Source organism: Silurus aristotelis (assembly GCF_946808225.1).
Source record: "Silurus aristotelis genome assembly, chromosome: 18".
Classification (NCBI taxonomy): domain Eukaryota; kingdom Metazoa; phylum Chordata; class Actinopteri; order Siluriformes; family Siluridae; genus Silurus; species Silurus aristotelis.
The window spans coordinates 22,770,240-22,797,271 of record NC_139591.1 but is presented as its reverse complement, the minus strand read 5'-3'; the positions used below and the strand labels follow the sequence as shown (position 1 = coordinate 22,797,271).

The following is a 27,032-nucleotide window of genomic DNA, read 5'->3' as shown; positions in this document are numbered from 1 at the left end:
TTTTAATTCTTTCTTTCTTTTTCTTTTTTTGTATTCCATTTTGTGACATCTTATGTATTACCTTTTAAAAGAAAGAAAGAAGGATAAAAAACTATTTTATTGTAGAAAGAAAGAAAGAAAGAAAGAAAGAAAGAAAGAAAGAAAGAAAGAAAGAAAGAAAGAAAGGAAGGAGAAGAAAGAGGGAATATAAAATTGCTATAAATGTAAAAAGAAAGAAAGAAAAAAAAGAAAGATTCTAACATTCCATGAATGTAAAAAGAAAGAAAGAATGACCTGAATATAAATCTGGAATATGATCCCAAAACCAGTGCCAAACTTCTTCATTATTAAACATAATGATGAGTCGTGATGTCTATAATCCTGAAATTTTTTATCCTTTCTTCTTTTCATTCCATTCTTCATATTATTTTATGTCTGACCGTTTAAAAGGAAGAAAGGAATATTATGAAAAATTTAAGAAAGAAAGAAAGAAACTGAACTTGGCATGAATGCAAAATGAAAGAGAAAAAAAAGAACTGAAATATGATTCCATAAAAACAGATTAATCTCACTCACTCTCGAGTCCAGCGTTTTCTACTTAAAATGTTTTCTGAAAATCTGGTATTGTTTTTTAATTCTTTATTTTTCATTCTATTTTGTGTTATTTTATATCTAACCTTTAAAAAAAAAGAAGATTATGAAATTGTGAAAAAAATGTAGGTGGAAAGAAGTAATTAACTGAAAGATTTGGTAATTATCAAAAATGTAGAAAAAATGTAAGAGATGGTTGTTTGTGACGAAGAAAATGAGAATGTTATTAATGGCTCATCACATCCTTCAAAACATTTCATAAAATAATCAAAGCGGTAAAAATTGGATACAAAACTGAAAATTCGGATGAATTACTTTTCATTGCTGCCTGATGAATTTATATACCATTTTTATTTATTCATGTCCATCAGAATTTTTTTTGCTAAACACCCCAACCAACGTCAAGTCCAAGACATCATGGTTTGAGGTGAATCCAGAACAATTTTAGATGAAGGTAAGACCAACTGAAAATCTGGATTCATTTCACTGATTATTTGTATGATTTCTAAAAGGAATTATTTCTGGTCAAACTTTTTACCTGCAAAAGGAAAAGACACAAAGTCTCAGTCGAGACCATATTTAACGAATCTAATGGCAAACCCTAAAACAAGGTCAAGAACAAACAAATCCGATAGCCTTCAAACCCGCTGCTGAAACACTGTCCAGATGTGGATAAAAATCTGTCACTGTCCAGATGTGGATAAAAATCTCACAGTATTTAAAAACATACAGTAAAATTTTACGCTCAAAAACAAGACATGAAAAAATAGATCACAGTCACATGCACTGATGGAAATGATTTTATGTCTGATCACTAAAGTGGGTTAAACTTGAGGGTAAAGGTTTGGGGTGGGATTAAGGTTAAAATTGGAAGTAGGGTTAGGTTAAAATTTGAATTGTAGTTAAGGTAATGTTTAGGGGTTGGAGGTAGGGTTGGATTTAGGATTAAATTCAGGTGTAGGTTTAAGGTTAAAATTAAGATTAGAGTTAAGTTTAGGGGCTGAGATATGGTTAGATTTATATTTTTAAACCTTAAGTTTAAGGTTAGGGGTAGGAGTAGTGGTGGGTTTAGGAGTAGGGTTAGGTGTTAGGGTTAGAATTAAAGGTAGGACTAATTTAGGGGTAGGGTAATAAGGGTATGTTTAGTAGTAAGGTTAGATTTAGGATTAGGTTTAGGGGTAGAGCTAAGGCTAAAATTAGGGGAAAGTTTTTGGATAGGGTTAGGTTTATGGGTAGGGGAAGGGTTAAGAAAAAGATTAAGGGTAGGTTTAAGGTTAGCTTTAGGATAGTGTTTATGGAAAGTTTTAGATTTAAAATTACATTTAGGATTTAGGTAGGTTTAAGATTAAGATTAAAGGGAGTAGGTTTAGGTTTGGATTTATGATTAGAGCTAGGGATAGGGTGAGGACTAGGATTGGGGTAAAGTCAGGGGTAGGGTTAGATTTAGGATTAGGTTTAGAAGTAGGGGTAGATTTAGGATTAGGTTAAGGATTAGAGTTAGGATTAGGTTTAGGGGTAGATTTAGGATTAGGTTTAGAGTTAGATGTAGGATTAGGTTTAGGGGTAGGGTTAGATTTAGGATTAGGTTTAGAGTTAGATGTAGGATTAGGTTTAGGGGTAGATTTAGGATTAGGTTTAGGGGTAGGGATTAGATTGAGGATTAGGTTTAGGGGTAGATTTAGGATTAGGTTTAGGGGTAGGGTTAGATTTAGGATTAAGTTTAGAGATAGATTCAGGATTAGGTTCAGGGTTAGATTTAGGATTATGTTTAGAGGTAGAGTTAGATGTAGGATTAGGTTTAGGGGTAGGGTTAGATTTAGGATTAGTTATAGGGTTAGATTTAGGATTAGGTTTAGGGGTAGGGTTAGATTTAGGATTAAGTTTAAAGGTAGGGTGAGATTTAGGGTTAGGTTTAGGGGTAGATTAAGAATTAGGTTTAGAGTTAGATGTAGGATTAGGTTTAGGGGTAGGGTTAGATTTAGGATTAGTTTTATGGTTAGATTTAGGATTAGGTTTAAGGGTAGGGGTAGATTTAGGATTAAGTTTAGGGATAGAGTTAGAATAATGTGTGCTCCTTTAGACATTCATACATCCACAGTGTATCACCAAAGTCAACAGTTTGCATCCCCCAAAAAACACACTGAAGCTCATTTATATGATTCTTTTCCTAATCACTGTGTCCGATGACGGCAAATCAAACATGTGGAATGTTTTCAATTCTTGTTTAAAGCATTAAAGATGTAAAGAAAACCAAAATCACTAAAATAATGTATCAATAAAATCATGGAAACGGTGCTCACACACCATAAACCTGAAGCTTTAGAGAGCTGAAGACTCAGATTTCACTAACAAACATCAGTAGAATAAAGCACCATCACATTTTAGATTTCTTTCCAAGATATCTTGATTTTTGTCCACATTTGGTTGTTTTATAATAGAGAAACTATAATTGTCAGTTTCAGCATTGTGTGTTTAAACATTAGAGCTCTACCATGTGAAGTTCAAATGGATCTCCTGCTTCTGTAAAAACCCAAACTGAAGGGAAATATTAAATCCCAGTGATCTGTGATGAACGGTATGAACATTATAATGAATGGTTCTGGTTCTGATCACAGAAAACGAAAGCTTAATCTTTAAAGGTATTTGGTGAAACAGGAGGATCTGCTGTGTTTTCTCTGAAGCACAATTCTTCTCTGCAGTTTTTGACCCGTGAGGAGAAAAAAATCAGGCGAAATCCTTATTTTAATAATCTCAAAGCTCAAAAGGCTCAAAAAGAAAGTGTGGTGAAATCCGGGCTTAATTACTCCGGAGCTCGACTAAAATCTCCCAGAGGGAAAAAGACAATCAGCATTTCTCTACACTCTGAAAATGTACAACGAGTTGGAAAAGGAAGCTGGGAAACATTTCCTCTAGCAGCTGTTTCCATAATAATCTTAAAAATATCATATTTACGTTTCCATATTGTATAGATATTGTTTTTATATTTCCGGTAGAATATGACATATTTGTAGAACATGTTGTGTTTGTTGTAGCCAGTGATAACATTTATAGTTAACTAGTCATCAGAATTCTTCCTAGAGTAGGTGGGATTAGCTTGATTAGTGGTTGGATTGATCAGATGAAACAGGAGAAGGCAGAAATGGTCAGTGGGATTGGTCATAGTTCTATAAGGTGTTGTTGAGATTGAACAGATTTCTTCCTGGGATTGGTGGGATTGGTCAGAATTCTGTCAGGTGTTAGTAGGATGGATCAGATTTCTTTCAGGTGTTGTTGGGATTGGTTAGCATTATTTCAGGTGTGGATGCGATTGGGCAGAAGTACTCCAGGTGCTGATGGGGTGGTTTAGAATTTCTACAGGTGTTGGTGGATTGGATCTTAATTCCTTTAGGTGTTGATGGAATTTTTTTAGATTAATACTAGTTTCAGGCTGAATTATAGGTGAAGCAGATAAAATCTTAGTTAAAATGCATCAACAAATGACTCTCATTTCCAGCTTCGGTGCTTTTTTAGGCTTCAGTCTTAACATAAAAACTAATCATTTAATGCAAAAATATGCAGAATGTAACATTATATAAGAATGATTTAATACATAAAATGTATTTGATTTGTGATCTGAATCGGAGACAGAGCCTGATGTCTAGAAAAGGTCTGATGTTTAACCCAGAGCTCCTGCACACAATGAAAAGTAACCAACAGTTTAACTTGAGTTTCTCTGAATTTATAATTTATATACTAAACATTATCCATGGTTGGGCAAAAACACATCAAAATGTATTTTATAATAAAATACCAAAAACCTTAACTTTAAGTGTAGTAAAATAAACTACAACATTCAGCAGTCACACTATGTATCAAAATAAACCACTGCATTTTTGTATTTAAAAAATACCAAAATTTCTTTGCAATCCTTCCATCAGTTTTCCTATTTAATCTGTTCTTCACCATTTCACCCAATTAGTTGATTCAGCAAAAAATGTTTGATAGCAACAGCTTTTCTCAGGCAGAGTCACGCAATAAATCTGATATACGCAACCAGTTAACAGATCAAATATTCACACACACGGCCCTGTGGTTAGTTTTAAAGTAACCAACAGTTTATTGTTGAACAGTTTGTAAATAAATCATATTTTTATCCTGATTTAGTTACTTTGTGTTTGGTAACGAAGGGCTGCTTTACATCAGTAACATCGACTTGATGACAAACAAGTCATTCATACGAAGGCGACTGATGCCACCTGCATCAATAGCAACTAATTTTTTACTGAGTAGGCACCAATCAAAGGCCGCCATTTTATGAGGTCATCGTGTAGAACTTCTTACAAAGTATTTCACAGTATTTTAAAACTACAAAAATACAAAACACAAGTGGCCGCAAAATACGAAGCCATTTTCTTCAACCGTCTGAAATACCAAATTTCAAAATCCTATTTTATATTCAAAACATGCCTCATAAATCCTGCCCATCGCTGCCATTAACTCCAAACTGAATACTGTTTACATAATTATAATATTCAGAACATGTACAAAGCTTATGAACATATTTATCTTTAAATACAGTATGAATGAACACCAGAATTTGTGTTTGGATTGTAAAAAAAAAGCCACAGATGCTACGAGCGTCGGTTTGTTGGTAAACAGGAAACGACTGTGCGGCTCAGATCGCTGACGCCGACACACAAGGTTAATAAAAATTAACACTCATGAACACTCATCACCCTCAGCCCTTCAGATAAGCTACGGGTTTTAACTGCACTCCAATTTTATAGCCAGGTGTTTGCATGTGATAGAAAAAAAAAAATAGTAAAAAAAAAGTGACAGCCTTGAGTTCACACTGAGCCGGGAATACGAGGTGTGAATTGGGACTGAGATCTCATGGGGTTCAGCAGAAAATATGCATTAATCTCAATTCTGATTGGCAAAGAAGCCACATGCTTAAACATGGGAGCAAAGATTTAAAATTCCTGCTTTATCCTGAGTAATGACACTGCGGTAAAGATTAATCAGCTCCTAATTTGAGTAACAAGTCAAGTTTATTTCTGAAGCGCTTTTAAAACAGACATCGTCTCAAAGCAGCTTTACAGAATTTAACAGTGAAGGTGAATGGTGTGTGTTTATCCCTGATGAGCACCATGGAGACTGTGGCAAGAAAAACTCCCTTAGATGTTATGAGGAGGAAACCTGAACCAGACTCAAAAAGGAACCTCATCCTCATTTGGGTGAAAAGGTTTGTTACAGAAATAACTACATTTATTACAAAATATTGCAGATGTGTCCAAATGAACTGAAGGTAAAATTGGACTGAATTTCTTCAGGAGTGGGCAGAATTCATTCAGGACTGTGTGCATGGGTTTGCGATAAGGGGCAGGAGTTTGATCAGAATTCCTTCAGGTGTTACTGAGATTTTTTCACAATTGCTTTGTTGGTGGGAAGAATTTCTCGAATTCCTCCAGGAGTGAGTGGGATTTAATAGAATCTCTTTAAAAGAGGGCCGGAATGGTCAGAATTCCCTCTGGTGCGAGTGGGATAGATCTAAATTTGAGGAGTGATGGCAAATGTTAGAAGTTTTGTTTTGAACAGGGGTGGGATTTGTCTGATCTTGGGATTGATCCGAATTCCTTCAGTTGTTTCTGGGATTGTTCATATCTGCTTTGTGAGAATGTGGGATTGATCAGACCTGCTTGTTAAGTGTGAGGGACTGGTAAGTATTCTTTCAGGTGTTGGAGGCACTGGTTGTGTCTCCTTTATGAGAGGGTGGGATTGGTCATACTTGTTTTGTAAATGGGACTGGTTAGACCTCCTTAATATGTAGGTGGGATTGATCAGATCTGCTTAGTGAGAATCTGGGATTGATAATGCTTGCTTCATGAGTGGGTGGGATTGGTCAGACCGGCTTTGTGTGCGAGGGGGCCTCGTCAGTATTCCTTCAGGTGTTGGGGGAACTGGTCAGATCTGCTTTGTGAGTGGATAAATTTGGTCAGATCTGTTAGGTGAGTAGGTGAGATTGGTCATACTTGCTTAATGAGTGGGTGAGATGTGGAACTGGTCAGAATTCCTTCAGGTGTTGGAGGAACTGGTCAGATCAGAAAAGTGAATGGAAGGGTGAGAACTTAGTCAGAAGTTCACTGGGAGTATGCAGTTTGCAAACTTCACAAATCTTTTTATTTTTTATTTCTCAGCACACACAGGTCACGCTGCTATCTCTGATATTACTTGTTTTCATGTCCTGGTCTTGTCTTCACTGTTGTTTTGTTAGTTATCTGTTTTTACTGTTATCAGCGTTTCCATATTTTCCCTCCTGCATCTTTGCGTTCATGTTTCTGATTAGTTTGCTTTTTTTTCACGCTGCATATCTGAGCTTTGACCCTTTGCTTTGGATTGAGCTGATGATTGTTGTTTAACACTGAATCCACACAACACTGCGTTTACACACTCGGGTCCTGCCTCACACTGGTCTGTGATCGCAGTTAATCCGCTCTGTGAAAATAAGATGGAAATTGCCTCGGTTTGGGTTGATGAGATCGCCGAACCCGATGCCTCGTACCCAGTAAACCTTGAGCAAATTAGCGGCGATGACGACGAGGACAGGAGAACTCGGTGTGTACGTGAACAGACGAGACCCCTGGCTGCTTGTAATGATCACAGGACCCAAAGAAGACGGGGACAGTTTACAGGCTAATTGCATGCGAAATAATAATAATAAAACCTGGAATAATAAAAATACAAAATGAAAATACGCCACGAACGTTGGCCCTCATGCGAAAGCGCCTACAGGCAGTAATTAGATCATAACTGTGAGGTTTAATTGCCTGGCGGTAAACACGGAGCAATTAGTTTGCACTATGTCAGGCGTGTACAAAAGCAGGAGCGAGACATGTGACAGGCTAAAGTCGTCCCCTCAGCGTGTCTCCAGTCCGGGCGCCAATTATCTCATTGTGTCTCGCGAGTGACATGCGCCCGGCTGCCGAGAGGCCTCTCCACCCCCGTCTCAGAGCAGGTGGACGGAGTGGTGTTAGGAAACAACCCTAAGCGTTTAATAAGATTTTATGACAACGCTTCGATTTTAAACAGTGCATGTTGCATGAGGAAGAGCCGTCACTGACAAGACGGGAGAGTGACCTTGGAGCTATGTTTTGACAGAAGGAGAGAGAGAGAGAGAGAGAAAAAGAGACAGAGAGAGTGAGAGAGAGACAGATGACAAATAAATTCAGGCAGGAAGATAGAGGAACAGAGCGTGGGTGAGAATGTGATAGAGCGAAAGCTTTGTGTTACCCGGACTGCTCTCTGACTCACTCTGTATAACAAACGACACTAAGTCTCTCTGTGTTTATCTGTCTCTCTCTCTCTCGCTTTCTCTCTCTCTATTTCCATCTCTCTATCTTCTGCTGTCTTTTTTCTTCTCTATCTCCATCTCTCAATTCAATTCAATGAGCTTTATTGGCATGACTGCTACAACAGGTCCAGTATCTCTCTATCTTTCTCTTTCTATCAATGTTATCTGTTTTTTCTTCGCCTCTCTCTCTCTCTCTCTCTCTCTCTCTCTCTCTCTCCCCCTCTCTCTTTCCATCTCTTTCTCTTAAATTAATTCAATTAACTTTATTGGCATATCTATCTATCTATCTATCTATCTATCTATCTATCTATCTATCTATCTATCTATCTATCTATCTATCTATCTATCTATCTATCTATCTATCTATCTATCTATCCATCCATCCATCCATCCATCCATCCATCCATCTATTCATCCATGCACATGGACAATTTTAGTAAGACTATATATTTTATATTTTAATTTTCAATCAAATGACCATCAGTTTTCAGAATTATTGGCAACCAGTAGTAAAAGCAGCAAAAACAAACACATACTGTATTAATACCAAAAAACGATGCAGTCACAAGGAATTATTTACATGAAAAAAACTTTAATAGAACACACGTTTCCCGGTTATTGACACGTTTATTGGAAAACCCAAAAAAATCACTCCAAAAAAAGATGAATTGTTTTTTACAGTCTGACAAACCGTCAGAGTCTCGCTGTGAAATCTGTAAATACCATGCGATAAAAAGATAAATAAAAAGATAAATAAAAAAGATCTCCCCGGCACTAAACCGATCCGACAGTGTGGTAACGTTTGGAGAACAGGAGCTGAGGAGGAGCCTCAGAAGCAGAAGAAGCTTTGTGATGTCTCTCGTGACTAAATGAGAAAGTGAGAACGGTGTAGTTTCTTTCAGCAATCTGGCTGCAGCCTGTGTGTGTGTGTGTGTGTGTGTGTGTGTGTGTGTGTGTGTGTGTGTGTGTGAGTGCAACATGCCTTCGAGTGCCTGCAGGCGAAGAAATACAGGCTTCATATCCGTCCTCTCTTAAGCTCCAGCCTTCAATAATTCAAACATTTGCAGAGGGAATGAGAGCTGAGGTGAGGACTTGGTATTCCTGAGAGTTTGGGGGTTAGACGCATTGCCAGAACATCTCTAAAGGCTTTCAACCTGCTGGGAAAAAACTTGCTATCGCTATTAATTATACACTAAATCAAGGTTTTAAATGTGAAGCGAAACTGCAAATCACAGGTTTATATTAATGTGTTCGCTCTAATAATTGATTGTTTCTATAGTAACAGCAGGTTCAGGGGGACGTATAGAGCTGGTGTTTAGAGTAAGTGGATGTGAAGCGGTGTGAGGGAAATCTAAAACTTTTGGTTTTTTTTAGACTGAAACAACAGTAAGAGAAACTCTGCTTCTTCACACTGATTCATTTTTAATTTGATGCCTCCTTCATTATACTCTCGTTTATATCTTTATGGCATAAAAAAAAAGGTTGACAAGATGACGGTTATGACCTTCAGGAGGTTCGATCCGAAACCCTCCGTGATATACCACGAGCCCTGACGATGACACACACGCTCAACACAATAAACCACCACCATCATTCCCTTGTTTTTTTTTTCCCATACAGAGATGCAGAGATTAGCGTATCTGTGTCAGACATTGGGACAATGAGCCGAGAGCCTCAGGAGATCGTTATCTCTCCAGCTGAGAGGAACATGTTGGAAACGAGGCGCTCTTTTGTGTTTTCGCTGTCAATCAAAACGCCCGCTTGCAGATATTTATGTCTGTAATTGATAAGGCGAGTTAGCCAGGGTTTGAATTTGCCTGAAATTTCACCAAATGTGATGAAATGTTCTCTTCCAAACCCACTCGTTTTATTGCTTCAGATCCAACTCAGACCACGGCCGATCCCCTGACAACTGACATATGAATGTGGACTAATAACAGAATATCTTCTGGCGATTTTTGCCGAAGTCGCTAAAGTTTATTTTGTTCATTTTAAACATCACATTCCAAATTTAGTCCGCATTTGCTGTTTTTGTGTTTAAATGATCGTTAGTTGGCATAAACTGCGAACAAAATCTCGTCTCGGTGCTCAGTGCTCGCTGAATGGAGGTGCTCTTATTGACACCATAGTTTTCAAATATTTAGTTTGTTTTCTATTAAAGATTCTGTTTAAAATCTGTAAAAATTTAAAAATGATGTTACTTGTATCATAGGAAAATGTACAATATACGGTTTGTGGACACCTGAGCATAAGATTGTGATTTTTGAACATCACACTAGAATTTAGAGTCTGCTTGTGGACATTTATGGAAATTTATTAAGCCATAAGGCGATGTAGGTGAGGAGAGTCAGTGTTCACATTCTTTCCCAAAGTGTTCAAGGCTCAGGTTGAGGGTCAGTGATCTATAGCAGGAGAACTTCTACTCAACCCATAAAGCTTCATGGAGCTAACTTTGCGCACAGGAGCAGTGTCATGGTGGAACAGGTTTGGGTTCTACGCTTCTGCATCCAAAGATGTCATGTACAATTGCATGCCTTCAACGTTGTGCCAAAGGTTTGGGGAAGAACCACACATGGCTGGAGAAGTCAACTGTCCAATCATTTTATCTATACAGAGTATCATCAACAGAAAAAGGAAAAGAGATCAATAGAACTTCCCTAAGTGTTTTATTCCTCTTTAACAAAACTATTTGACAACACTCAAAGTATTCACTTTTCCCATGTAAAGTAACTGAGAGATGACACTGTTACATCTCGTCTGTCCTGAATTTGTAGAAGTTACAGCTTTATTTCTGACTGCTGCTAAGTGACTCTTATGTAATGCGAGTGCACATGATTCAGGTGCTGGATAAGAACATTTAATGAAATATAAAGAACAGGCAAACATACTTAGACGCCGAGCAGAAACGAAAGGTGGAACAGGCAAAGGACGGGCCATCGGCAAACGTAAGGGACTAGAGTGAATCAAGAACGAGATCAAGAGATACAAAACCAGATTAAAACCAAACATGAAACATGGGACAAGGAGCAAAAAACATCTGGATACACAGTAGTATTCAGAGTGTTTACTCTGCAAACATAAAACACAAACACAGGGTATACAGTTTATACAGTACAGTACAGACATAAACCAAACCAGACACTGAAATCAGCTATCAACGGGAAGATACCTAGAGACCTGAAACAATGAGTAAACCAGAGTGGAGACATTATTAAAGACAGGATTAAGTTTATGTATTAGTGTGGTGTGTTTGCATGGAGCTAACAATGCAATGTGGAAATTTCTGACATAGATACGACATGGTGTCCCACAGGGTTCTAATTAAGGCCCATTGTCATTATTGTATTGGTATCTGTCTGTCTGTCTGTCTGTCTATCTATCTATCTATCTATCTATCTATCTATCTATCTATCTATCTATCTATCTATCTATCTATCTATCTATCTATCTATCTATCTATCTATCTATCTATCTATCTATCTATAGTGTAATCTACAGTGTATTTTTTTTGTATTTTGAGCGAACTCTATGGATCATTCCTGAATCACGGCCCCCGGTTCACAGGCACGTGATGTTAGAGGTTGGGTTTGAAATCGTTAAATATCAGTCCTTTTATCTGAAAATGAACGATAAAGCTCTGAGAAAGCACTGAGGTTTGTGTTAAACATAAACGTGTCACTTTTCAGGTCTCAGGTTTTTTTTTCCCCTCCTGCTTCGTTTTTTACTTTCTCTGGTCTCTATCACAGGAGAAGATTAGAATCAAAATCTCTCTTTTTAAAATCTGTTATCTCTCTTTGTTTTTCCCTCAGGGACTACATCGGCCATTTTTCCCGACGTCATTTGAAAAGGAAGTGGCAGCTGCGGCTATTAATACACGACTCAATCAGACTGCTTGTGCAGGAGACACTGGAGGGGAAATCAAACTGCAAGGACAGGGTTATTAAACCCCTCTGGCTGCTCCTGTGTGTGTGTGTGTGTGTGTGTGTGTGTGTGTGTGTGTGTGTGTGTGTGCGCGCGCACTTAGCAGTCCATTACGGGCCAGAATTTGCTGCAGCACTCGTGATACCGTTCGCACCGCTGAGCCGAGGCGCTCACGCTTGATTACGGCAAAGAGGAAAAATATCTTCACGTTGCACCTCTATTCCTTTCTCTTCAAATAAAAAAAAAGAAAGAAACATCCATCTCAGAGACGAGGTGCACGAAACGACATTTTCCAGCGATTTGTACTTCCCGATTTATTGTTTCACCCTGATGAGCTGTGCGTTAAAAATCGACTTGCTGAGAGAACGGTATCTCGATTAAAACAGCCGCAGAACATGAAAAAGAGCAAAGCTGAATATTCATCAGTACGCCTTGTGCGAAATGCTGAGAGTTTAAGATGCGAGCGATACATTAATCTGAACACGGGGAAAATGTGTGTGTCTGGGAAACGGAGGGGAAAAAAACACCAAGACTCGGAAAAGCTTAGGAAGGATCTCAGCGCTTCATTGAGAACACAACTCTGCATTGTTAGCATAGACTTGAAGGCACACAATTGTTGGATGTCTTAAGATGCGAGAGCATGTAATATTCCTTTCACTTGAACTTGGAGATTGAATCCTGTTCCAGCATGGCAATGCTCCTTTGCACAAAGCAAGTCCATAAAGTTCTGCTTTTTCACCTTGATATACCTTAACCACCATAATTATCCACCCATACCCCACCTAGCAACATAATTATCCACTCTTACCCCACCTACCACCATAATTATCCACCTATACTCCACCTAGCAACATAATTATCCACTCTTACCCCACCTAGCAACATAATTATCCACTCTTACCCCACCTACCACCATAATTATCCACCTATACTCCCCCTAGCAACATAATTATCCACTCTTACCCCACCTAGCAACATAATTATCTACTCTTACCCCACCTACCACCATAATTATCCACCTATACTCCCCCTAGCAACATAATTATCCACTCTTACCCCACCTACCACCATAATTATCCACTCTTACCCCACCTACCACCATAATTATCCACTCTTACCCCACCTACCACCATAATTATCCACTCTTACTCCACCTACCACCATAATTATCCACTCTTACTACACCAACACCATAATTATCCACTCCTACCCCACCTACCACCATAATTATCCACTCTTACTACACCAACACCATAATTATCCACTCTTACCCCACCTACCACCATAATTATCTACCTATACCCCACCTACCACCATAATTATCCACTCTTACCCCACCTACCACCATAATTATCCACTCTTACTCCACCTACCACCATAATTATCCACTCTTACCTCACCTACCACCATAATTATCCACTCCTACCCCACCTACCACCATAAATATCCACCTATACCCCACCTACCACTATAATTATCCACTCTTACTACACCAACACCATAATTATCCACTCTTACTCCACCTACCACCATAATTATCCACCCATACCCCACCTAGCAACATAATTATCCACTCTTACTACACCAAAACCATAATTATCTACCTATACCCCACCTACCACCATAATTATCCACCTATACCCCACCTACCACCATATTTATCCACTTTTACCCCACCTACCACAAAAATACCCACCTATACCCCACCTACCACTACAATTATCCACTCTTACTCCACCTACCACCATAATTATCCACTACCAATACTAGAGACTACTTCCCTAAATGCTAAATAATCCTCTATTACTAGCAAACTTCACCATGTCCAATAGTAGACACATTATCTCAGTTTTCTTCTGTTTTATTCCTGAGCTTAATACTATCTTCCGAATGAGATGTTACTATAGAAACGATAATTTGATCTTCTGACCAATCCAAAAGAAGAATAGAGCAATTTAATTATGTCGAGATTTCTATAACTGTCAGGGATCCACCAGCCACACCTCCACCTATCACTCCAAACAGCTCTCCCACATACTAATCAGCTACACCTGGCCCTTATCAGTTTGCACTCTACTTAAACCCCGTTCTCCCACCAGTTCTTTGTCCTTTCTACAGTTTAGGCTTAAGAACACTGGCGGACTATCCTAGCACTTGGTTTAAGATAATGATTGGTTACAGGACTCTGTGTGTTTTGTCTGCCCATAGTTTTCACAAGGATTATTGAACCTTGAGTTTCGTTGCGGTTTTGCCGTTTTCTGCCTTGCTCTTTATTTCTTCCATTAAAAACCTTTGTGGATTACACTTCGGTTTTCCCGCACGTTCTTTCACCTGACAATAACATTTCCTTTCTAATGGTTCCTCTAGATTCTTGCAATGCTTTGTTCTGCTGTCTGGCACATTGTGTTGGTGATGAACTGCACTAAATGCTGAGTTAAATACATGTTCGAGATCTTTCAGCCCTTAGTCAGTCAGTTACATTGCATTGACTGGCAGATGGATCAAGTAAATAGAAATGTTTTCTGACTTGAACAGGTAAAATGTGTTTTGGATGGGACTGATGGGACTGTGACTTAATGCACACTGACGGCTGGAAGTGATGTTCACTGAGAGGTAAAAATCTAAAGTCACATTAAAAAAGTCACAACGAATAAACAGACTCAAGGACAGTAGATGCAGTTGTGATTTCTCTCTCTCTCTCTCTCTCTCTCTCTCTCTCTCTCTCTCTCTCTCTCTCTCTCTCTCTCTCTCTCTCTCTTTAAAAGCTCTACTTGTCTCATGCTGAGTTTTGCTCTGTACACTAAAATACAGCTGATTCCTTAAAAACCCTTTCAGCACTGCGAATGCTTTGAATCCAGCATTTCTTATTGATTTTTTAAAACCGTACACACCATATCAAGCACTTTGTTCAGCTTATGGTGGCGGGTTTATTATTAATCCACCGTACCCCACCTACCACTATATTTATCCACCTATACTCCACCTACCACCATAACTATCCCCTGTACACCACCTACAACTATAATTATCCACTCTTACCGCAGCTACAACTATAATTATCCACTCTTACCACACCTACCACCATAATTATCCCACCTACCACCATAATTATCGACCCGAAACCCCACCTACCATAATAATTATCCCACATACCCCACCTACCACCATAATTATCGACCTGAAACCCCACCTACCACCAAAATTATCCACTGTAATCCCACCTACCATAATAATCATCCCCCATAACCCCACCTACCACCATAATTATCGACCCGAAACCCCACCTACCACCGTAATTATCCACTCCTACCCCACCTACCACTGTAGTTATCCACCTGTACCCCACCTACCACCATAATTATCTACCGTACCCCACGTACCACTATATTTATACACCTATACTCCACCTACAACCATAATTATCCCCTGTACACCACCTACCACTATAATTATCCACTCCCACCTCACCTACCACCATAATTATCCCCCATACCCCACCTACCACCATAATTATCCCCCATACCCCACCTACCACCGTAATTATCGACCCGAAACCCCACCTACCACCAAAATTATCCACTGTAATCCCACCTACCATAATAATTATCCCCCATACCCCACCTACCACCATAGTTATCCACTCTGACCCCACCTACCACTGTAATTATCCACCCGTACCCCACCTACCACCATAATTATCCACCCATACCCCACCTACCACCATAATTATTCACCTATACCCCACCTATCACCATAATTATCCACCCGTACTCCATGCTCTCTGCATACTGGGTTTTGCTCCGTACACCAAAATACAACTCATTCCATCAAACCAAAAACCAGCACTGTGAATGCTTTATATCTGCCATTTTTAACTAATCTTCTAAAACAGCAAAGCCTATCTCAAGCACCATGTTCAGGATTAATATTAAATCCTGGGATTAATCACAGTTTAGAGGGTGCACTGTGTTTTTCTTCAATCACCTCTCAACTCTCTTCAGAGAGGCTCGTCGATGAGAAGTGTGTATAACCTGACACGATGTGGTGGTTATCAGTGGTGGAAGAAGAACACAAACCATGTACTTGGTAGAGTAAAGATACGCTCTGGAAAATATTACTCCAGTGAAAGTAAAAGTGCTCCCTTTTAAAAAAATATTTTTACTTCAAATGTACTTATGTCAAGTCAAGTCAAGTCAAGAGTCAATGTAGAGTCATGTGTCCAAAGTACTATGATTTATAATGACTACAATGTTCCTGTTATCATTTTTATCACACGACTCTTTACTTAATCACCTCAGTTTATGTGAAAAGACTCTGTTACTCTCAGCACACTGATCTAATAATAGGGTGATATTAATGAGTCAAACACCAATTGATGTCTATTACAATTATCATGAGCACAAAACTTTCTTTTTACAAAATACAACTTCAGAAATGAGGTCACGTGTGTTGTGATGAGTTCGAGTCTGGAGTTTCTTCATCATTTATTCCTCTCTAATTGTTCTGCTTGATGCTGAACTGTATGTTGGTGATCAGTTGCGCTCGATCCTGATTGGTGATTTGCTGTGTGTTTGACCAGTTGCATTTTTATCCTCATTAATAAATAAAAAGAAACGACTGATTTCGCAAAATGTAGCTGAGTGAAAAGTAAATAAATTCACATTATAATGTAGTTAAAGCAAAACTTTCCCCAAATGGAAACACTTCAGTAAAGTACAGATACGTGAAAAATCTACTTAAGCACAGTAACAAATTACAATTTACTTCCTTACTGTCCACCGCTGGTGGTTATAATGTTGGTGTACGTCATTCATCCTCCACTGATAGTCATCTCTTTAATCTTAGTGGTGCTTCTCCATGAAAATTTAAAATAATCCACCTTCGCTCAACAAATAATCTTGTTATTATTATTTATGCAACAGCAGAAGTCTCTGATACTGTATGACTTACAGATTTCATGTTGAAGACTTTGGGGAAAAAGTTTGCAGTCATGAAGGGACTGAAGATGAAAGATATGCTGATGTTGGAACACAGAAACCTGTCACATGGAGTGAATGCGTGGAAAAAGTTTCTTTCTGTACATTACGCTAACCGGTTTCCTTTCACTTCACTCCAAGAGATATTAATGTTTCATTCTGTGTAGCTTGAGTGACACTTGAAAGGGAGATCGCTGTTTGGAGAAAGTGACTATGAGGAAGTAAATACTCCCACGTCCTTAAAAATGTCAGAAGTGAAGCTTCAGGAGATTTCTGTCGGAGAACCCTTGCCAAGATTCAGTCAAATTCAGACAAATACAGCTGGATATTTTTCTACAGTCATTTTTTTTTAGAATCTCATTGCTGACATATGTTGAGAAATTCTGAAGATGTCAGCACAACCACTATTATTTACAGCTCACTTTGAGTTTCATGTGGGATGCTAGAGATAGATTTGTGGGATTGTATGCAAGATTTAATGGTCCTACCTTGTCCTTTAATTATTGCTTGTAATTTTGGGCGGGTGTGGGCTAACAGGCAGCGACAGGCTGTGGGAAGCACATAAAAGGTGCTAGGATGTACAAAAAGTATAGGTCAGACAGCAGGTTCTGATCAAGACTACAATTATATATATATATATATATATATATATATATATATATATATATATATATATATAAGCTGGCCTCAAAAAGTTTTAAGACTAATGGTGTAAGTTCTGTTCTGACCACATGCGCTACCACGTCTGCGATTTCATCATGGACAGCAAATTAGAACAAAGAGCGAATGTGAAATTCTGCGTGAAACTGGACAAATCTGCCAGAGAGAGGTTTGACATACACCCCTTCACATAAACACCATAACCATCAACCCTAATCCGACCTACCACCACCACCAACCCTAACTGCCAATTCTAATCTCATCTACCACCACAAAAAGCCTCTTATCACTATAACCACCAACCATAATCCCTCGCACCACCATAACCACTAAACCTAATCCCTCATACCACCACAGAAAACCCACCTACCACCATAACCACAGATCCTAATCCCACCTACCACCACAAAACCCCTCCTACCACAATAACCACCAACCATAATCCCTCCTACCACCACAAAAAAACACACACACTAGCATAACCACCAACCCTAATCCCCCCAACACCACAACCCCCCGCACCACCACAATAGCCACCTACCCTAATCGCAACTACCACCAAAACAAAACATTACCACCATAAGAACTCACTCACCCTTACAGCATTAAAAGCATAACTACCTGCCCAAATTCCACCTACCACCTTAGTACCCCACCCAAAAAAGAATGTAAGAACCTCGTGATATCCAGATTTATTGCAAATTTCTATTACGTGACTGGTAGTTTAGTAAAGTAAAAAAGTAAAAAAAATTGTAAAGTTGTGAGCAACAGTGAAGCCATACACCATTGTGTTAACGTTTTATTAATGAGCACGAAAAAAAAAAAACCTTTTAAAGTAAATGTAAGTCGAAGTTTAAATCTACTTAATATTTGCTGTGAATTCAGACCCCGTGTAGCCCTTGGTTTGAAGTGCAGAACGGTTTTAATTTAATTTCCACAAGCCCGGCTTCTCAGGAAATCCGTTTTTCATGCTGAGAAATGGCTGCTAGGCTAAACAAGGACAAACAAAAGCATTGCTGTGAACATCTACTTCACGTACATCACCTCAGGAGCTCTGCCGTCTGCACAGGTTTCTCTGATGGAGCTAATTGGCCACTTATGCGTGTCCTTTTTCATAAATAATAAGAAATGGTTCGTCGCTGCATAAGATAGGAAACCCACATGCTAGTTTTGTTGCTACTCAAATCAAAGTCAAGCTAAATGGCACAGCGGATCTTTCATCCTGAACATTTTGGAAGAAAGTGTGTTAAACGTAATTAATTCAGACATGGAGTATCACCAGAAACACGTTTGCCTCTTTATGCTACGCCCTCAGCTACCTGAGCATCAGCTGCTAAATCAAACAAACCAAAAACATGAGGAACTCAAACAGCATTCTGTTTTCTGGGAGAAATTGATGTTTTTTTCACCCTCTGCTGTGTTTGTGCTGCTTTAGTCGTTACAGCTAAGTAACTACAGATAGGCAATAATGAACCCTTTTTCCCAGCTATGTCATGTAGTTTTGCATAATTAGTCATAATTATTCATTGGTGCTGGAGCTGAGCAATATTCTTCGGGAAAAAAAAAAATTCATGTGGCATGTAAACAGAAGATAATTAAAACGCTGAAAACCAGTGCTGAGAAGAAAAAGAAACTCTTGGAAGAAGAGTTTATCCACATAGGAGACTAAATATGAGATGTTAATCCAGTGAATTACGAATAAATCGATGTCATTAGTGTATTTTTTTTCATACTCATCAGTTGTGATGCATTAAAATGATCAATAGATGGGATGAGCTGCGAAAGTCTCGCCTCGGTGCTCAGTGCTCGCTGAATGGAAGTGCTCTCGTTTACAAACATACAGAAGTTTTCCAATATACAGTTCGATCTCTATTAAAGATGTTTAAAAGACGCAAAAATGATTTTCATGTCACTTACGCTATATTTAGCATAATTTTGATTGAGATGTGCTTCTTTTTGAACTTTGAGTTCCACATTTAGTCTCCATTTGCTGTTAACTCCACTCTTCCTAGAAAATGTTCCACAAGATTTTGTGAAGATTTCAACCACAAGGGCGTTTGTAAAGTCAGGTTCTGACGGAGGTGAGAAGGTGAGGAGGTTCCTGGGGTGCAGTCAGCGTTCGCATTCATCCCAAAGGTGTTCAATAAGGATGGAGCTCTGTAGCAGTTGCACTCCAACTCATGTAAAGCAGATCCAACTCATGTAAATCTGGCTTTGTACACAGGGGCTACTTAGGCTGCATTTTATACAACTGTGTGCCTCCAAATTTGGTGGAACAGTTCGGGGAAAAAACACATATGGCTGGAAAAGTCAGGCGTCCCAAAACTTTTGACCTACATTGTGACTGTAGCTAAAAATTAGGCAATGCAAAGGTATTATAGTAATTATAAATAGTATAGTAATTAAAAAAAAAAAGTTAATAAAAAGCATTAACAAAATAATTAAATTGCAATCTACGATGAGCAAATCTGTCCTTCTAAATAAACTCGAAAAAAAGCTGTTCATGAATTTAAGGGGGGAAAAAAAAGATTCTGAATACAGAGTCATGCTTTCAGGAAGTGCATTAAATCCGCATTAGAATTTTCTTTTCTATTTCTTTCTGACATGAAAACCAAAAGTGCCCATTTTCTGCACTGTTTGTTCGCTGAAATTTCAACACAGCTCTATTATCATATTTAAAATATACTTAGTATTTTTATTATATACTTTTTAAAGGGCAGTGGTGGATTAATGGTGAGGCTCTTGGTTGGTGACGTGTTCAAACCCCAACACTGTCATGCTGCCTGTAGCCATTTCTGCTCTGTATCATAACTAACCCTGCATTCTGACCCACAGCTGGTTTGTGTGTAGTTAAAATCAGTGTTTTAAATGAATGTGCTACTTATATAAACATAATAGCATTAAGTTCCAGGTTCATACATTTCCTGATTCATGAATGTTTCGAGGCACAAGAGAAATTTGGAGATGATCTGGAGAAGAAAACCTTCAAACAGAAGGAAAGAATGAAAAACAGCAACGGGAGTTCACTCAAAACACTTTCATTATTACTCGAGACACAGCACAGACTCACATCATTCTCGTATATATATATATATATATAAAGGCTTAACATTATGACCACCTGCCTAATATTGTGTTGGTCTCCTTTTGCTGTTAAAACAGTCGTGACCTGTCAATCATCAACATCATGACCTTCTTTAGCAGTTTGAGCTACAGGAGCTCGTCTGTTGGATCGGACCACACGGACAAGCCTTCACTCCCCACGTGCATCAGTGAGCCTCATTCCCCACGTTCCTGTCACCGGTTCACCACTGTTCCTTCCTTGGAGCTCTTTTGATAGATTCTGACTGGGAACAGCCCACAAGAGCTGCAGTTTATGAGGTGCTCTGACCCAGACGTCTAGACATTACAATTGGTCAAACTCAAACAAATCCTTATGCTCGCCCATTCTTCCTGCTTGAGGATATAATGTTCACTTGCTGCCTAATAACTCACATACAGGTGCCATGATAAAGAGATAATCAGTGTTGTTCACGTCACAGCTTATAATGTTCTAATGTTATAAATGTTAATATGTACATACAGTTGCTCACATCCTGCACCAAATTTATTCAACATCAAGGCTTTATTAGTACCATACCATGGCTAGGTGTGTTTCCACCACAGTGCAACGTGATCCATCCCTGCTCTCTCTCTGTGTGTGTGACCAGCCTCCACAGGGACTCCTGCCACCGGCAAAGTTGAAATGAAAAACCCAGACCCAGGTCCGGCTACAGGCCGCTTTCATCATCCTAACCATAACAGACGCTTGTTCGTCTATTATTAAAAACTCCTTTAGCTCCGAAAAAATAAAGCAACACGGTGTAATTTCATGAAATTCATCATCATATATATATATATATATATATATATATATATATATATATATATATATATATATATATATATATATATATATATATATATATATATATAAGGCTGCTCGTCACATTTCCTCAGGTAATAGGATTTCTCTCCTATACAGCTTTTATTTAATTTACAGAAGGTATTACAGGCTCTGCCTCATCAGCCATCCGGTCCTGGCGTTTTTATTTAAATATGTATGTCCATATGGTTGAAGTAATTATATCTGAAGCGATATATTGCCTGTAAGCACATGGTCGATTTTGCTGGATTAGATACATAAGGTGACAAAGCTATCCAAAGGCATTAGTCACGCAGCATGGAGGACTATAATTTGGCGGCATTGCTAGGAATTAATATGTATTTATATTAGATATAATTTTTTTCATAAACTTGGGTTAGAAAATGGAACATGCAGTAGAAATCTGCTTCTGTTTTATTTATTTATTTTCCAAATCATAAAACAGATGAAAGCATCAATTATTCATCCATTAGGCCATTAATGTGACCCGGTCATCCTCATTACCCAAACCGGACATCTACTGCATTTATCTGCTTTTATTTCACTGTTTTTGTTTCCCCTGGCGTTCATGTGCTTTAATACAAACATTTCATGCCTAAAAATGCGCAAGCTGTTCTCCGGCGCAAATAAAAACAGGTCTCAAATCTCCACGCTGAAAGAAATCAGAGTTCGAATGAGTTTTCAGAGATCAAAATGCAAATCTACATGTGCATTACATTTTTCATTATTATTGTTATTATTAGGGATGTAGTAATTTCTGAGATAGTTGGCGTAAACAGACTTGCTTTTTGGCAGCAGGACGATGAGCCATGTTGTGAGATTTTGTGTAGTTTTATGGTTAGTCATGGTTTATGATTAGTTGTGAAAAAAAAAAAGAATTGATTATAGTGATTTTTACTTTTAGCTCAGAGTCCGTCTCTTCTCATCGCCTCTCTCTCGATCACTTATCATGTTTATTCACACTCCTGCTTTTGAGCCTGTGTAAGTTTATATGGTACATTAATATCTTGAACATCACCTTGATTCACTTTAAGCAGTACTTGAACTGGTGGAGGGGTGTGGCTTAATATTATAATTGAGCAGAATTCATGTTGATTGACAGCTCTCCTGCTGTGACCCAGCCTCAGCCTCGAGTCCAGTGTGGTGTTGAGATGACTTATCCCAACAATCAGAATGATCTCCATCAACATCATTCAACACACATACACAATATGGATGCACTACTATTACATTTTCCTTTACTTAAACTAGGAGACCCAAACCTGTTCCATTGTCCCTGGGCACAAAGCATAGCTCCATGAAGATCTGTTTTCAATAAGTTGGAGTGGAAGATCTCCTGCTATGAAGCTCTAACCCTATTGAACACCTTTGGGATGAATGTGAACCCTGACTGTGCAGCCCACAGCATCACCCTCCACCCCCCCCCCACCCCCTCCCTCCACCCCCTGACTTTACTAACATCCTTGTGGCTGAACACCTTCCCAGAAGATTGGAGATTATTATAACAGCAAATTGGGACTAAATGTGGAATCAAAAGCACAAAAAAGTGTCCACATACTTTTGTCAAAACAGAATTGGAAAATCTGATCCTTTTGTTAACATTTAATAAAGCGAAAGGTTTGATGCAAAACATTTTTAAATCCTGATAAATATTTCCCCTTTAGATTCATGTGCCTTTAACTGGTCGATTACTACCATTATGTCTTTGGACCCCTAAAACCAGACACTCTCTTCAACAAAGCCACATTACATGCCCTTTAATCTCTCCATTTACGATTCCACTAAAAATGGATCACGACGTAAAAATGAATTTAAAAAGCGTCAAAAAGTCCATCTTGTCCTTTAAATACAACTAATCAGAGTTAGGCAGGAGAAAAGCATTTTCCGTTCTCGCTAACAGGCCTTGCAGATCTATATCTATATCTTGAGAGCCTTCTGGGCCTTTTGCTGAAAATGAATCATTCCACATCTGTTTCATAGTAATTCAACAAGCAAAAATCAGTTCAACATCGAGACGCGTGACCGTCAAGTCTTCCGTGAAATGCAGATGGAAAGCTTTAATTTGACCGTATTTAATACGGGGCTCGTTACTGCCGGTGCTAAAAAATTTTTTCACACTGTAGCGCCTCTGGATTTCATAGCTCTGTTTTTTTTTCTGAAATAAATCCTGCGTAGCCGATCGGAAATGTTGCGGCAGAGCAAACAGAAGAAAATAATGAAGTGCAAAAAAAACAGTGAGTGAAGCTTTGCTGCGATCGGATCGGTTCGGGTTAAGTAACCTTTGACTCCTAATTATCAGTAATTGGAAAATGCTACATTGTACGATTGGTGAACGCGAGCCGGGTTTACTCTGTGCATTTTCAACGCTCTTGGAAGATAAGTACTTCTGTATGATGACGTCATTTACAATACGTTCAGTTTACAATGAGTTCTCCGTGTCGACATACATCATAAAGATCCGCTGATGGTGGACCTACGGTATTAAGTAGGTAACAATTTCCCAGTGTGCCCAATTTCCAAAAGTCAAAATCCCCACCTAAAAAAATTCTATAACATGGTCATTTTAAATTAATTTGCATTTTTATGTAAAAAAAAAATTAAAATAAATAAATAAAATTTTTTTATATTACATCAGAAGCTTAGAGACGGTTTGGAAAAATTAGAAATAAAATAGATTTTGAGTTATTTTATCGATATTAACCGCTCTAATGCATGCTCAGAAATTTTACTTAAAGAATTCTGAAGCTGTCAGATCATCAGTCTATCAGCCACAAGGTAAAAATCGGCCTTTACAATCTAAGACCAGAAATCTCAACTTAACCCCCGAAAATTCCTCCAGGATCCAGGATGAGCTATTTTTTGCCTGCGAAAGTAAAATCAAGCTGGAGATCGTACAGGGTAAAGCCGGCTTTAAAGGTGCAAAAGGGAATAAAGGGAATAAATATGACTAAAAGGAGTCAAGGGTGCTTATCCAGATGCTTCCGTGAGTAGGAACGGCGGACACAATAAAGAAGTTTACCTCTGCTGTCCAGAGCCGTTTCATTTGCTTTGATTTGATTTGTTTTTAGGTTGCCCTTGACAGTGTCATACCTCACATTCCCTGGAGCCGGATATGGTACATGTGCAAGTACCAGTCCCATTGGCCAGTACATCCATGGCTTCCGGTGTGGCAGCAGGGTTGTAGCTCATGTAATATTCCTGCAGTTGGGAGCTCAGGTTCTGTTCTGGCTCAGGACTCTTTTTCCGTCGCTTCCGTCCAACCACTGAGCGCTGCTGCAACAGCCTCGTGGCTCCTGGATATCGTCTGCAGGAGACGTATATCACCGTCAGGATAAGTGATGTTGTGAAGAAAAGTGCCACACCACCAACCACAATCTTATGGAAGGATAAGTCTTCTTGTTCCGGAGAGGGTGTCACCAGCAGGCTGTTCGAGGGTCGTGGTGTATTCAGACGGGTGTCTCTGGGGTTAGTTTCAGGGATTGTAGGATAAGGGAGAGGTCGAGCCAACATTGGTGGGATGGGTGGTTCAGAGGTGGATGGAGGCAGGGGTAGTTCAGGAGTTGTCATAGGCAGGATCGGCTCAGGGGAGGTTTCCATACTTGACTCCCAGTTGTGGTGAGGAAATGGTGTTTGGGGGATGAGCTCAAAATCATCACAATCAATATAATTTTTTGTAGCCTCCATAACCTTTTCCCCTTGAAGATGTTTCGGACTGCTGCAAATGATACTTGTGTCTTTAGTTCCATGAAAATTCTTTAACCAGGCGACGAGAGGACAAATGCCCGGCCCACAATCCCAGACATTCCCTGCGAGGCTGATTGTTGAGAGAGAAATCCAGGACGCCACCGTCTCATGAGACACATTAGCCAGCTTGTTAGACTCCAAGTTAAGAACCTGAAGATTTGGTAGGCATTGAAAAACCACAGGGTCCAGACTCTGGATCTCATTGCCAGACAGGTCCAGCTTCTGTAGGGTATACCACATCCAGGGGAGGCCTTGGTTCACTGCTCGGATACGATTCCACTGGAGGTACAACCCTCGGAGGTTTGAAAGGCGTGGAAAAAGAAAAAAATTGATCCGAGAGAACTGGTTGTGCTCCAGGTGCAGTTCCATCAGCCGAGACAAACCCAGGAACGTGGTACGAGTGAGGACGCGAAGTCGATTGTACCCCAGATCCAGAAACTCCAAGCTTCTGCACTCTATAAAAGCCCGCACAGGGATTGTCGTTAACCCGTTGGAGCGTAGATGCAGATTTTGTAGCTTTCGTAAACCGTGAAACTGACCTGGCTGCAATTCCTGGAGTTTGTTATAGGACAGGTCCAGGCTGCGAAGGTTTGGCACACCATGGAACGTAGCATTGTGCAGTTGTGAGATCCTGTTCGTGCTTAAGACCAATTCCTTTAGCCGTCGTACACCTTGGAAAGCACGGCTGTCCACGAACGAGATCTGATTGTGGTCCAGGTACAACCAGAGGAGCTGGTTCAAATGGGCAAACTGGTACGGGAGCATTGTGTGCAAGTCATTGTTTCGCAGAGACAAACCCTGGCAAGTTACTGAAATGTTCTCTGGCACATCGATGAAAGATGCTGAGTCACAATGGACGATTTTCCCCTCACAACGGCAGCTGTAGGGACAGGTTTTCTCCCCAGAGCAGAGAAGCAGGAGGAACGAGGCAAGGAGAGAGAGGAGGCAAGCTAATCTCTTGGCACACACCCACAGACCTGTGGAGAAAAAAATAATAATTTTAGCCTATATTAGAAAAATTTTAAATTGCTAATACTGCACCTCAGCTGCCAGAGGTAATGACAAACCCTGGCAAAGATAAACCTTGAAAGAGTACCAGACGCTACCACAAGATTAAAGGGTATGGCTTGAATTTATTAATAAAAGCAATATACAAAATAAAGAAACTTTGAAACTTTGAAAGGCTGTCAGACGGGTGAGTCTGGAGACCCACAGTGAGACACGACACTTATCCAAGATGGTGTGGTTTTCACAACATGTAAGAGCCAAACAGAGAAATTCATTTTATTATCTATGGTTTATAAGTAAGTGAATTGAATGCCTAGTATTATTTTGTTATGGAAAATGAAGCTCCAATTAAATATTGTATTGTTTTGTTAAACGTAATCACGTGGGACTTTGAAGACATTAAAATCGTAGCGACACAGTTTTTTGACCGTGCAACATATTTCCTTTTTTTTGTAATAAATGTTTGAAAAAGAACAAAACGGATTCGTCAGTGTTCACTTACATCCAAAAGTGGAGAAAAAAACACAAGAATTAGAAAGTGGATCGTGACTGGATCGTGACTGCCTGGTAGTTGAATGTCGGAGTGTTAACCAGCCAGGTATTTTGTGGTCGGTTGAATTAGGGCTCACAATGAATACGCTGTTTATAAACACCTGTAACCATAGTAACACCCAGTTCCAATTCCATACAGAAGTAGACAATTATTGCCTCTTGCTTAGTTTACTGATCGCTAGCTACAGTACCACGAAGAGCATGCCGGCTTGCAGCGCTACAGACTTGTGAGCTTTTGCAGCCACTAGGGGTGTGCTATAGTGACAAATAAAAGGTATCTCTATAATTTTTGGGATTTTATCGATGACGGTAATTTAACAACATTTTGCTGAGTGTGTTATTGTGC

At 39.2% G+C, this 27,032-nt stretch overlaps 1 protein-coding gene across 3 annotated transcripts in view; it reads right to left on the bottom strand.

Moving 5' to 3' along the window:
• lrrtm4l1 (leucine rich repeat transmembrane neuronal 4 like 1) overlaps window positions 1-27,032 on the bottom strand; it is a 90,689-nt gene that overhangs the window by 46,381 nt on the left and 17,276 nt on the right. For 2 of the 3 annotated variants that reach the window (XR_014537866.1, XM_083568779.1), the window contains exon 2: window positions 24,473-26,103. Coding sequence is in view for 1 of the 3 variants with exons in the window: in XM_083568779.1 (XP_083424905.1) it covers window positions 24,473-26,103 (1,631 nt within the window). In the remaining 2 variants the exon portion in view is untranslated. Of the gene's footprint in view, window positions 1-24,401; window positions 26,104-27,032 lie in introns of all 3 variants that reach the window. The other variant, XR_014537867.1, reaches the window with a different exon arrangement.